A 14,465-nucleotide genomic window follows, 5' to 3' on the forward strand; every position below is an offset into this window, starting at 1 on the left:
AAATAGCTAACATTATCTAAATGTGCAATAGTGTATTTATCCTCGCTAATGTAGAGGATACCCATAATAGATGGGCTAAGAGGTGTTGCAAATGGGTATTGTATGATTCCGTCCCCATAAGTTAGTGGTAATGATACCTCATTAGTTAAGATGTCTCGTCAATTGAGATGGTCTTGGCTAGTAATTAATATGAACTTATGTGTAAATTGATAAGATGTTATGGGGAATTTGTCATATATAATATGCCATTCCCTAGCACATGCATAATTGATCTAATGCACTGTTGTCGTTGCATTGACATGTCATAATAGGAAAGATAGTGCTTTTCCTTCTACACTCATCATAGATGTTTATTTACATTCCCTTGAATTCACGGTTGCTATTGATACCAGGTTGAGTGACAGGTGGATCTCCTACCTTAGATTCAAGGATTTCATTTACCGAGCCTCAATCACTCTTTTAATTTTTAGATATGTAGGATGGATCCCCCACCACTACTACTTTTTGGAGCTCCCATGCATTTTGATTATGTTTATGAAGATGTATTTATGCTTGGATCACCAGTAGTATAGAGTAAGTTTTTCTTACAATTGTATGGGTCAATGTAAGACTTTTAGAGTGGATTTCCCATTGATTTGTTGCTTGGTACATGAACATCGAGGGTGAACTAGTTTGACAGTTATGGAGTCTTGATGGGATTGTGACAAGACAGTGGGTGAAGTTGTCAACCCGTAGAAAATAGCTTGAATTTTGTACGGATAGACTTTTGTATTTTGTTTGGACGTTGCATTGCAATAACAATGTTAAAATGAAGAAGACATATATGTATTTTATTAAATGAATGTGATTGTTTTTTTTATGGGATATTGTGAATGCTTTAATGTACTTCTGCATGCTCATAATAATTAAAGAGTAATAACTGGATAAGACATGTGTTGTGTGTGATGTTTTGGGCATCATAGACCCGACCCAATCCCGTCCTTCCCAGTGTATCATTTTATGTTTATTCCTAATTATGTGCAAATTGATTTTGCTTGGCCTAATGGGGTTGAAATGTAATCCTTGATTTTATTGTGAAAGGCTAATGATATTCCTAAATTGTGCTTAAACGAATATTTCAAGCTTGAAATTTTGGAATTAGTCTTAAAATTTTGAATTGCTACGGTCTCTGAATCAAATGTCTAAAAAGGAATCAAACCAAAGGAGGTGGGAATACTTCAATTGATGGTCAATAATTTGTCCGAAAGCTTAACAATTGATTGTTTTTATAAAAAAAAAAAAAAATGAGAATTGAAAGTTTAAAGTATGCCTAGGAAGATATAATTGATGACTTTTTATGATTTTTTTCAAATTTTATGAGATGTTGACCAAAATTGACTTTTTAGGTTTGACTAGAAAGTTGACCTAAAAGTCAATTTTTGACTTGTTAAGAAAATGATATCTAAGTACACAAGAAATGGAATGACACTTAAAGACAACTAGAAGACTCTTTCTGGCCAAGAAAGGAGCCGATTAGAAATCCTAATTCTTGAGTTTTTATCCTATTGGACCTATTGATGAAAATTCAAGAATCCATACAACAGAGTCCATCATGTACTCCAATCCTTTGAACAATATGACATAAGTGAATTCTTTTTTTTTTTTTTTTTGGTTGAAATAGTTCATATAGAATGTTTTTTTTTCCATTTCCTTTGGGATTCCTATTCCCTTGTCAATCTATCAAAATGGTGGATCGGGTGGGTTTAGGTGGTTGAAATGGATCCGACCCAAAGTGATCCATTTAACCCATGTTGACCCATTTTATAAAATATAATTTTAATAATTCATACTTGGACCCAATCCATGCCCAACCAATTTGGCTCCAATTCTATTAATTTTAATGAGTGAGATGAGGCAACTATTATAATCATTTAGTTCTTAGCATTAGCACACCAACAATCAAGAGCTCCTTCATTGACCACGCTTGCAAAACCATTTGAAGCTTGAAGGTGTCATCTCACTGGCTCATTGTGATCTCCTTGGGCTTCTTGGCCTCTGTGCAAAGGAGCACTTTGACCAACTTTTCAGCCCCATATAACACAATGATGGGTTCCATGACCTCTTCACTACTAGTGTGCGGAGGTCAACCATTCAAAGATGGCAAATTAGTAGTTGTCACTCAGTTTCATCACATCGTCCTTAATGCCAATAACCAAGAATGCATAGTTGAGCTTGATGAGACACAAGGATGTATCTGATATGGAGAGGCTGAAAAACGAGGCAATTGTATCTGACGCACATTGCATGGTCGCAATCGGGTGGACAATGCTAGGCTTAAAGTTCAATTGCCACTCGATGTTGATGATGATGACGTGGCAATTCGACCAAAGCTTGTGGGTGCTGTTAATTTTTTACATTAATGTGTAAGTGTATGTATGTGGGCTTTATTAGACAAAACAACAAGACTAAGACGAGGAAAGGAAATTTTTGTTAAGTAATATTTGTGTTACGAATGTAGAGTCGATGAGATTTTCTTAGTTGGTTTGTACATCAAAGACCTAGACACCAGAGCATATTTATAGCACAACTTCACCGACTATAGCTACCTAGTATCTCTGCAAGGTGCAGAGTTTTCCTTCTCCTTGCAATGTCTACTGCCCAAATAACTTTAGCCATTTACGTACCACTACTAAAGAAAGAGTGGGCGTAATACCGTAAAAAACATTCAACTTAAGTTATTGTCCTAATTCTACATTTTATCTTATAAAAGACCTCCAACTTTAGATAATATTCCACTTCTACCATAAACTTCTTTTTTTTGTCCCATAAAAAACCTCCAACTATAGGTTCAATCTCAATTTTACTATAAACTTTTTTTTTATCTCATAAAAAACTCTCAACTTTAGGTTCGGTGCCAATTCTACCTAATTTTTTTTGTCTAAAAAAAAATCCCAACTTTAGTTCTAGTTTCAATTTCACTTCAATTTTTTTATCTCATGAAATATCACCAACTTTTACTTGAGTCCCAAATTTGCTCTCTATTAACCTTCTGTCAAAATTGGCCTTAGTGATTTTGCACTCGTCAATCTCTCATATGGGAATGTTCCATGTCTTAGCTCGCACTCGAGACGCTCAAACAACTCGTGCTTGGGAGTTTTCTATTTCTTGATTTTCAACGAGAAATTTTGGATGAAGGGTCAATGTGGATAGATCTGTAACTCAAGTAAAAATATTTGATTTTTTATGAGACTGTAAAAATTTTAGGGTAAAAGTGGGATTAGACAAAAGTAAAGTTGGGACAAGACTTAAAGTTGGGGGTTTTTTCATAGGACAAAAAAAGGTTTATGATAAAATTGGGACTAGACCTAAAGTTAGAGGTTTTTATGAGACAAAAGGTAAATTGGAAAAAAAGCTAAAGTTGGAGGTTTTCTAACGTATTAGGCTGAAAGAGTTTACCAGAGACTATTCTAGAAAGCTTTGAAATGAATAATTTTTTAATATTTCTCCTTGCTCCATTTTAGCCCAGCTTCACTGATAATATTTTTGAATCCTTAAATTGTTTTATTAAGGTGACAATAATAGCGATGATTGGTTTTAGAGTGGTTCGATTTTCACTTTGAAATTGGGAATCGAACCGAACAAGGTTGGTTCCTTGTCTGTGAAACCAGGATTCAACTCTGTCCACCAAAGAATCGGTAGTTTCTCTTTTTTAGAAAGTTATGATGCATTCTTAATTAGAGTATATTAATTCTTTTTGTAGACAATCATATTTCTTATGTTGGAATTTGATAATCTAAGACTTATCGTTTTGTAAATTATAAATGGATTTCCTACTTAATGTGAAAACTTAGCATAGTTCCTTATCTGGTCGTGAAAAAATCACAATGATTTAGTTTATTTCGAGTTTTAATCTTGATTTTGGAGTTTGGCTTTGGATTTGACTAGAAATTTTACAATGCATATTGCCTCAGCCCTCAATGCAACTTTAGTTCCAGAAGAGAAAATAATTAAATAAATAAAATAAGGCACACTGATTCAGTCCATTTCTGTAAAAGGAACCAAGAACCAGATTGATTATTGTTTGTTCCAAATATTAGGAATTGGAAATCCAATCGATTCCCATAGAACTGCCCAATGCTCACCCCAATGCCACTCTAGTCCAGTCCGGTTCTTAAGTTGGACTGAGACCAATGCTCACCCCTAGAAAATAGGTTTTTATTTTAAGGTGAGTGTTACAAGTAATTTTACTAATACCCTTTAATCATTGATATAATCTCTATAGGCCCTTGTATGATTTACTAGCTCTTTAATTCTCCACAATATTATTGGGCAGTCTCATAATCTTTCATTTCAGCATTTTTGAATACCATACCTTTGTTATGCCTTGGAACAAGTGTTGTAGTATGTCCCATGCCTTTTTTGTGGTTTTTGCCCCCAATGATTCTCAATAATATTGATTTTTATGAGATTGCTTGTTGGATGACATATAGAGCCCTTGCATCATTTTGCAATTGCTCTGCCAAGTTGCTAGTACCTTGTTGTAGATAGCATATCCTTTTTCCATGATATTTATAAATCTTGGACCATCAAAAAAGTAGTCATTTTAATGCTTCAATGGTCATAGTTATTTTCATCGAAAGTAGGAATATGTATCAAGGGTGAGGTGGGCGGTTATAGTAGTGGGTTGACGGGACAAACGTGCCAATACCAACCGACTGAGATAATACCGCCCAAGATTTTGGTGATGATGCGCGAGTGGGTGTGGAATTTACTGGGAAAAGGAATAAAGGGACAAGGAAATGAAATTTTTATTTAGTTTATATGTTATAACTGTATAGTGGGCGAGCTTTTCTTGGTCTGACATCAAAGATCTGAACACTAGAGCAGATTTATAGCCCAATTTTACCGACTTTACACACCAAATATTTCTGCCATTATGGGTTTTTTATTTGTACTTAATCTGTGGCAATCAATATAGTATGTCTAACTTCATAGAGAGAGAGAGAGAGAGAGGGGATTGCAGTCTACTCTAGAAAGCTTAGATATGGATCATTTTGGTCGTCGATAATGCAAGGATCGATTTGATTGCCATGGAAGGCGGTCTTGGGAAGAGAAAACATGTTTGCAGGCATTGAAATGTGACAGATGAGGAAGAGAAGAAGTGGAGTATGGTAAGTGGTGATTGGAGATACAAAGAGACTACGTCTACGTTTGGGCTCAGAATAGAGGTTGTGTAGTGTAAGTATCGGAACAACGTACCGTTTTTTTATTATTGGATGTTGTGCGCTTGTCTAGGCGTAGCCTTCAGGGTATCGATGGAAACCAAATTGAAAGAGGGACGGAGAGGGTGAAGCGCAAGAATGAGGGAGCAAGAAAGAAGGGTCCGAGTAAAATTTATTTACGCCCGCTTTTAACTAGTCATTGTTTTTTACTCATTTACAAAACGGAAGTGCCTTATTTTGAACGCAATCTAGCAAAATTGAGTGGAAAACGAGTTAATGGACCATCTTGCCATCTCTATTCCCTCGAACTAATTAAGCAAATTACTTCCTTTTCAAGTAGTGTTATCGTAGCAAACATCTTTCTTCACAAATTCGGCTCTTCGTGAACTTCAATTTACGGGTGCTAGTCATCTCCACCCATAATTAATTTTATCTTATTAAAATTAATAATAATTTCGACACATTACTAGTCACAAATTGGTATAGACTAATTGGAGCACCCTAAAATTAAATAGTTAATATAGAAATTTACTTTGTATTTGAAAAAATCAGTGGCAAAATGATTTTTTTATCAATATTAACCGATTTATGTTGTCACGTTGATCAAATTAAATACTCGTTGAACTTAATAAAAATTCCAAAGATTTGCCACCAGCTAATAGATAAATATTTCGACTATACCAGAAAAATATTCTAATATTATACATTGACCTTTGCTAGTTTTGAATTTAATGAAAATACCAAGTAATTTGTTGGGGCATACGTCTCCCACCCTTGCTGATTTGGACCCACCGTCTGAGGTATCCCATCGCAGCCGGGACACAAACGGTAAAGTTCATTATGTAATGGAAAAACCACAGGCTACATTACAGGGCTAGTATCATTAGGTGTATAATAACGTTTTGCCAATCAAGTTACAAAATGATATGAGGGATTGTAAGTGGACTTTTGAACGAGTTGCTCGTATCAGAGAAGAAATAAAAACCTGCTGCTTCTTTTGTTACAAATTTTGTGTGCCGATCTTTTGTACCTTGATCAATAAAAAAGGGTTTTCCTATCGAACAACAACAGAAGGTAAAGAATGTAACCTAGATGAAGTTGAATGGACTTTTTGCATCCGTACTTTCAAAAGAACATACTAATGGACCTCGTTTTTGGTTCTGGCGATCAGATTAATACTCTGTGTCGCAGCACACGCTGATTGCTCCACTGTCCAGATCTCTCAGTACTGTCCAGATCTCTCAGTAACGTTCTGCATTGTCCAAAACCAGATTCAAGTCATATTCAATTTCTAAGTTCCGGATACTGCAATCAAAGACAACTCCTAGGCCATCTCTAAGAGCGTCAGCTTCAGCCTGAATGGTGATCGGGAAAGTCCGCTTGGATTGGACGCATGGACTGGCGATAAGGCAGGTACATGCACATTGGACTTGGAGGTACCACCACTTACGGAGTGGATCGACAGCAGGGACCGGCAATAAGGCGGGTTCGTGTGTATTGGACTTGGAGGTACAACCAATTACAGAGTGGATTGAAAGCATGCGCCAGTGATTATGATATTTGCGAAAACCCGGGATGCAAACAAAGCACTCTGCTCAATAGTGCGGCATGAACACCGTGCATCATCAAAGAACTGCACGATTTGCAAACCACATGCTATGATATGAACACTTCACCTAATTTTTCCTTACCTAACATTCTCCTAATTTTCTGCCTAAGAAAACTAACAGTCCTCAAGAAGATCCTTCTCCCAAAGCAGTAACTTTCGCTTTTGGCGAACCCACAGGGCACTACTTCCTCAAATGAAAATGTTTTTATGTTTTTTTCAAGCTTCAAATGATGAGTTGTGCTCTCCAGCTTCATAGAAATTCAGCAGGAGGAAGAAAAACAAAAGGCATGAACCCAATTGGATAATCGTTTGGTCCCATGACAATGTTTCTCAAGCTTCAGAAATGACCACACTTTCTTTAGGACCCTGATAATTGTCGCATCATCAGTATATATATAGTCGACAGGAGATCCAATCCAAGGCTCAAGCGAAGGCTCAGAAAAAAAAAAGCAACGTTCACACGCTGCTAGGATTAGCCTTCTTTCTTCAAACCTAGAACATTTTTTCACTGAAATGGAATATGCGAAATCAACCCTGAAACCTCCAACTTACGGGAACCTTATTACTATCCTCAGCATTGACGGAGGCGGCATAAGGGGAGTGGTTCCAGGAGTCATCCTAGCTTTCCTGGAATCTGAGTTACAGGTCATAATGCACATGGCATGACAGTTTTTATTACTTATAAGGAATGTTTTGCATGAAATTTGGACTTGTAATTGGTTTATTGCAATTTCCAAAGTGGCAAATTGAGGATCATATTGAAACAAGATAAGAAGGAAATTGTTTCTATTACACTTCCTGACACAGCACCGCAGGATCTTATTTGACAAAATTGAAGTTTCCTCTTCATTTTGGTCACGTTTTCTCCTTCTATGATGCAGAAGTTGGACGGTGAGGATGCAAGGATTGCGGATTACTTCGACGTCATAGCAGGAACAAGCACTGGCGCACTTCTGACAGCCATGCTGACGGCGCCAAATGAGGAAAACCGTCCCCTGTTTGCCGCCAAAGGCATCAAATCCTTTTATTTTGACAATGGCCCCAAAATATTCCCACAAAAAAGGTGCAGGCACTGTCGGAGATCATCTTTTTTTTCTTTTAACCTCAAAACCGCAATCTAGTTCCATTTTCTCTTCAGTAAACATTCTTAACCGTCCTATTTTTCTGTTGCATTTCATTTCTGGAATAGCTGCTTGTTTTCCTCCATTACACAATCGGCCAAGCTTGTGTTTGGGCCAAAATATGACGGCAAGTATCTCCACAGCCTTCTGAGGGCAAAGCTTGGAAATCTTCGGCTACATCAGACTTTGACCAATGTTGTTATTCCAACCTTCGATATTAAGCAGCTTCAGCCTATTATCTTCTCCAGCTTTGAGGTCTACTTCCATTTTCTTCTGCAATAATTATGTGAAAAGTGACCCTTTATCATAGATCGAAAAGCAATTGACACTGCTTTTTGAGTGTTCAGGAGAAAAGGAAGACAAGACTCGATGCTCTACTTTCTGATATCTGCATCGGTAGCTCAGCAGCGCCGACTTACTTGCCCGCGCACTTCTTTCAAACCTCAGACTCCACAGGTGCACTGAGGGACTACAATCTCATCGATGGTGGTATGGCGGCTAATAATCCGGTGCGCTGAATGTCCTCAAACCTGAGCTTTTTAACTTTGTCTCAACACATTTGTCTTCTTGACATTTCTGCTGTTTTCCTCCCAATTAGACTCTGATTGCCATCAGCGAAGTGACACGAGAGATCACTAGGAAATCACCTGCTTTCAACTCCATAAATGCATCGGAATTTGGCCGGTTTCTGGTGATATCCGTGGGAACCGGTTCGGCGAAGATCGAGGAGAAGTATGAGGCCAAGTCAGTGGCCAAATGGGGTGTCTTTGGTTGGTTGATGGGAGCCAATTCAGTTCCTTTAATAGATGCATTCATGCAAGGAAGCGCCGACATGGTTGATATTCACCTTTCCGTGGTTTTCAAAGCCCTTAATTCGGAAAGTAACTATCTCAGGATTCAGGTGATCCATGATTGGCTTAAACTCCAAATATCATAATAAAAAATTAGTTCTTGCTCTTCTCTTCTTTGCCTGAGTTTCATGTGGAACATTTTGGCGGGATAAGTATACTAAAAGTATCAAAAGTCGTATACAATCCTCACTTTAGTGCCAAAAGTTTTTACCGACTCACTTAAGTGTTAAATCGGAGGAAAAATAATCACTTTAGTTCTAACAACGAGAAATTCTGACCAAATTGATTATGCGTTATTTATAATTAAAATTATAATACGACTTGGCAAAATTTTTAAAAAAATCCAGTCCACATGGCATGCTCGGCATTGAAGTGATCACTTTAAATAAAATTTGGCATTCAAATGATCACTTTTAATAAAATATGGCACTTAATTATCACTATTTACAACTTTCGAACGATATCATTTAGGGGTTATATGCTGACTAAGCACATCGGTGAGTCACGTAGGATTGAGAAATTAATAAAATATAACCACGTCAGATTTCCAGTAATTTGGACTGAAGTTGGCACTTAAATGATCGTTTTTTATTTATTTATTTAAATAGCACTTAAATAATCCGAAAAAAAAAAAAAACTTTTCGCACTAAAGTGAGCGCCATACGCAACTTTTGATACTTTTAAATAAACTTAGCCCCATTTTGGTTATTACATAGAAGAAATGTTCATCCCTAGATAATCATAGTTCTAGCTGCTGGTGAAGTATAACTGAGAATTTGCAGGACGACACATTGAGTGGGACAGTGTCGACAGTTGACACTTCTACAAAGGAGAATCTGAACAATCTTGTTGGAGTCGGGGAAAAATTGCTGAAGAAGCCCGTTTCCAAGGTGAACCTGGAGACTGGTAACTTGGAGGCTTCAAAGATGGAGACTAATGAACAGGCTCTGAAAAGGTAGCAGTAGAAGTTCCTCTTTCCTTATTTCAAAGCCATATATACGGTTCCCTGACCATGCCAATTTCATTTCACAAGTAGAAAAATCAGCTGTAATGAAAATGTACCGCTCTTATCCATGGACAAAGTTTCTCACTCTCGCACCTTTTCTAGGTTTGCGAAGCTGCTTGTGGAAGAGAGGCGCCGTCGTCACGCCAATCATTACCAAACTCTGTCAAATAAAGCATAGTATGAAGCTATAACTTGGATCCCAGTGTGGGAAATAAGGGGAATCCCTTCTCTATGAATAAGAACCTCGTTGGTCTGAGAGTTTGCAGTGATTTTCTGAAAGAACCAGTGATCGATCTTACTCTTATATTATCAAGGGACATGCGATTGCTTTTTCCCTGATTTCTCTCTTTTGTTTGTCTTATCTGAATCACGTTCAGATATGGTATCGGTCTCTCCTTGCTAGTTTATGACTCCTAATTGTTGGTATAATCCAACGATGATCAAGCGCAATTTCTTTTACGCCGTCAATAGACCTCATCAAAATTCCACAAGTAAAGCTGGACATTGTAAGTCCAAACTTGGAGATGGGATTTAGAAAAATTTTCTTTTCTTTGCCGCTCCAAAACTATCTAAAACCAAGTTGTTATATGACACAATTTAACCTATGTATCAACAATGCGTTGGATTAGATGTGTTGAAACTCAAAAATGATCAGGTCTTTTTAATCAATACGACGCCAACTTGAATAGATATAGAGCTCGGTACGATTCAGTCATCAATAAGTAATCAATAACTTATCGATGACTATGATGAATATCGAAGACCATGATGTACAGTTGTCGATATACGATGGCGATTGGTCAACGATTATCACTCAATTCATTTGGCCAAGTGTTGAATACAAAGAAACTGAGGAAAGAAGACAAAGTGAAGATGCCAGTAGAAGATGAAGATACTGATTGACAGTTAAGTCCAACGGCAACTAGGAGTTGTAATAGTTTGTCGATAAGGTTGATGTGCGATTGTGGAGCCTTAAGGAGATGCGGTTGTAATCATCATTTAAAGTATTAACTACTTATAAGCAGTTACACTTTGTAACACACTATATAAAGCCGTGTTAAATTGTTGTAAGAGGGGACACGATCATTAACACAAACTTATGTATTTTCTCAACTTCAATTTATCAATTTCCAGTACTCACATTTACTTTCTTCCAGATTTTGCGTTTTTCGTCCTTGTTACACAAATTCAGTTCATATTCCAATCGTCACTGAACCAGATTCGATAAAAACCAAAGATCAACCTTCGGTGAAAGGAATTTCACTAATTCCTAGCAAAATAAGATGGTAAGGGAGTTTACTCGTCTTCTTATGGTTCAGTTCAGGTCTTCTTGGAAAATACTCCAAGAACAAAATTCCGAATGACGGATGGACTGCGCTCTTAAGATTGTACAAGAAGGTGGATTAGTCGAGGTGATCTCATAATGCATCTCTGTTGTTTACTAGGTGAAATCTCCTATATGCTTATATTTGTATAAAAAAAAACTTTCTCTTATACAATCCAAACATGTGTAGAGAACTTTCGAGTTTTCCTTATTTAACAAGCCACAATTTTTCTAGTTCACTTACGTTTATAATCATAGGATGTCTTGAGCCACTTGAATAGTCGACTAATCGCTAATGAGTGTGATGGTCTCCCATCTCACGTGGAAAGTATAATTTCAGATCACAGGGTCTGTGCTTAGAGGATTGGCCTCAAGAAAATAAACAATTGTGGCAATCAAAACTAGGCCTTAAACGAGGCGAACAAACCTACAAGTTTAGCCATCAGTGTTTTTAAAAGTTTTCAGATAACATGCGCTGAAGTTTGCAATCCGGATAAACCAAATCTACAAATACTCAAGGTTCTTGTATGATAAAACAAGATTTGCTGCTCCAAACTCAACCAATTCACCGAGCAACTTTTGAAAGAAAATGACCTCAAAAGACAATAAACAAAGGCCAACAAGACAACCATCAATATGCCACACTGGGATAGATAAAAATAAGAATCCCCCAAATTATTTCTCTTCTGTCAAAACATGAAGTGATCGTCTTTTCGTGGGAGTCCCACTGGTTTATGATAAGCGAATGATTTCATCTAGTTAAATGAATTTTAAGCAATATACCTTCACACAGTATTAATAGCGTGACCTGTATTGAGATAAGAAAACAAAATGCAATCATGTTTTGTATCGACATTTGAACACGCTGTTTTATAGGGTTCTATCTATAATTATCAGTGTTGGGATATAATACGCGGAAATAACAGGATCTTGCAATTTAAGTCAACGCGAAATCGCTAGAGAAATAAACGAGAAAAATAAGAATATCATAAATTTACGTGGTTTGGTCCAAGTTTCGGTATTTACGTCCACGGAGAGAGTCAGCAGCAAATAATCTACTAAAATCGGATAATCAGAGTTTACAATCGCTCAATCGCTCAAATATTTCTCACACCTAAATTTAACTCCAAATTTTAAGTGTATAAATAACAACTCGCTTGATATAAACTCATGGCACAAAATTACCATGCATTCAAAAACTCGAACGAAATGCTCTACGTACATCAAACAAAAACAGCATCTTCACGTACGTATCCTCTTCGTAGGGCTTCTGCAAGCGGCGCGTGCGCGGCTTCTCACGTACGTAGGGCTTGGACGGACGTTGAGCGGCTCCTTCTTTACGACTTGTACGTGTAGCGGCCAAAGGAAAGAAAACCTCCTGTGATGTCTGCCCTTTTATAATTATACGTGTGTGTGCCCTAAAAGTCAAATTCTTGACTTGGGCCCACCATCCACGTGTCAGACTTTCTTTCTTTTGTTTCCGTGGCGGAACAAATCAAAATCCGCGTGAAGAATTGCGTGTGTGCCCATTTGGGCCCCACCTGTATAAAAAATTTATTCGGCCTCCTCCGCAACGAAAAAGAACTTTGCTGCCTCTTGATATATTTCCTATTTTAGTCCAGCAAATCGCGTTTTGCAAAATGCTCAAACTCAACACATAATTTAACAATTGGACTTTATCTTTATTTTTGGGATAGAAAATTATACCTTTAAATTACCTTGAACTAGTAAATTTATGATAAATTTATCTTGCGATCTTTTGACTACAAAAACCCCAAATATTAGCGGGAGAGTTTGTCACTGCAAATGGAGAATGACTGCCCCAGGTTTATTGGACTATCGGCCCAAAGAATCCATGCTGTGCCTAAATGTTGACAAGCATATAATCTTGACAAGCATGTACAGCAGGTTTAGCTTCATTTGATGAGACCATATACGACGTAGCATTGCTGTCTGAAGTCCAATTCTTTTCTCCATTTTGTTATAATAGGAGAATAACCATGCGATATATATCCTACTGATCGAAAATGTGATCCATTGAAAGGCTTATTATTTGGTTGTTCAAGAAACTACTCATCTCTGCATATCGGGAAGATCAAATCGTAGAGTAAGTACCTGTTACTCCAAAACGAATGAATATATATAACATTGTTGTACATCTGAATCTCCCTCAACAAATTGAAATGCCGTGTACAAAACGAACGTAAATTTGTAGCATATATCACCCATCATCACACAGTTCACAAAGGTGACGATCTTCCTCGGCAGAGCTGCTTTTCCATGGATAGTGTTTCCGCTAGCCTATGTTCAGTATGTAACGAGAAACAGAAAAAGAGATCAATGAATATCCAATTGATTATCGATGGAAAGATCAATTGTGTCACTTGAAATTCATTGATAAAGTGAGTTAGGTAGCCATTTAAATAATTACCTTTCGAGAGCCTCTTCATTTGTACCCTGATTTAGAGGCTCAAAGACCCCACTGTCCAAGTTCACCCTTGACACCGGTGTCTTCAACGATGCCTCTCCAACCTTGACAATATTTTCTAAGTTCTCCCTTGTGGCCATGTCAACCGAAGTCACATCTCACCCTGCACCATTTTTTACCATGTCCTTTTCAGATTACGCTTATGGAATGCCGTACATTTATAATAATAATTTAGAAAAAGAAAAAAAAAGAAAAGTTCGCTAGTTTTCTTTCAAGGTGGTTTTTTGTTTGTCAGTATATTCCACTTTAGTATACTGGTGTTGGTACAATATCTCTCTTTAATGAAAATCAGACAGTGTATTACCTGAATGCGAAGGCAATTTTCGCATTTAAGAGACTGGAATACTGTGGAGAGATGAATATCTACCATGTCTGCACTTGCTCGTGAGCCAGCCAAGCACAACCCAATTCGATGCTTTCTCGGCACTGTACTTTTTCTCCGATTTTGATGAACCAGTGCCCATGGACAGGACCGGTAACCTAGTATAGTCTGTTGGCTTCATATCAGGAACATCAAAGTCCAAGCTCGCATCACTTATTTCTTTGGTCACCTCACTTATAGCCATTAGAGCCTGTGATGCATGCATAGTAAGACAAATGGTACAAAGTATCATGGCAAGTACTTACTAGTTACTACTTAAGGAGAATGGGGATAACTAGTGGGCTCCAGTAGCTGGCTGTTTTTCCAAACATTCTGAACTTACATAGAGAGATACCCTTTATGCTATTTGGGCACTTAGTGAGGCTGATGATGATAAATTATTAATAGGACCACTTCCTTTTTACTCCAGAAGATTGATAAGGCAGATCCGGCGAATTAAAATGAGCACGATGTTCGGGGAGGCTTACTGCTGTGCTGATGCTT

At 37.4% G+C, this 14,465-nt stretch overlaps 1 protein-coding gene across 1 annotated transcript; it reads left to right on the forward strand.

Moving 5' to 3' along the window:
* Positions 1-7,159: 7,159 nt before the first annotated feature.
* Positions 7,160-10,127, forward strand: LOC104449342 (patatin-like protein 2). The gene is made up of 7 exons (XM_010063468.3): positions 7,160-7,455; positions 7,692-7,873; positions 8,000-8,186; positions 8,279-8,440; positions 8,530-8,832; positions 9,565-9,737; positions 9,891-10,127. Exons 1-7 carry the CDS (start codon positions 7,324-7,326, stop codon positions 9,964-9,966), a joined length of 1,215 nt encoding a protein of 404 aa, XP_010061770.1. The 5' UTR covers positions 7,160-7,323; the 3' UTR covers positions 9,967-10,127.
* The last annotated feature ends 4,338 nt before the right edge of the window (positions 10,128-14,465 follow it).

This window comes from Eucalyptus grandis, chromosome 6 (assembly GCF_016545825.1).
Source record: "Eucalyptus grandis isolate ANBG69807.140 chromosome 6, ASM1654582v1, whole genome shotgun sequence".
NCBI lineage: Eukaryota > Viridiplantae > Streptophyta > Magnoliopsida > Myrtales > Myrtaceae > Eucalyptus > Eucalyptus grandis.

Bases quoted from the DNA above. Each gene is read 5' to 3' on its own strand.
- LOC104449342 (XM_010063468.3), top strand. From the start codon at position 7,324: ATGGAATATGCGAAATCAACCCTGAAACCTCCAACTTACGGGAACCTT. The intron at 7,874-7,999 runs GTGCAGGCACTG...TTTCTGGAATAG, and splicing joins AAAATATTCCCACAAAAAAG to CTGCTTGTTTTCCTCCATTA. The intron at 8,833-9,564 runs GTGATCCATGAT...GAGAATTTGCAG, and splicing joins GTAACTATCTCAGGATTCAG to GACGACACATTGAGTGGGAC.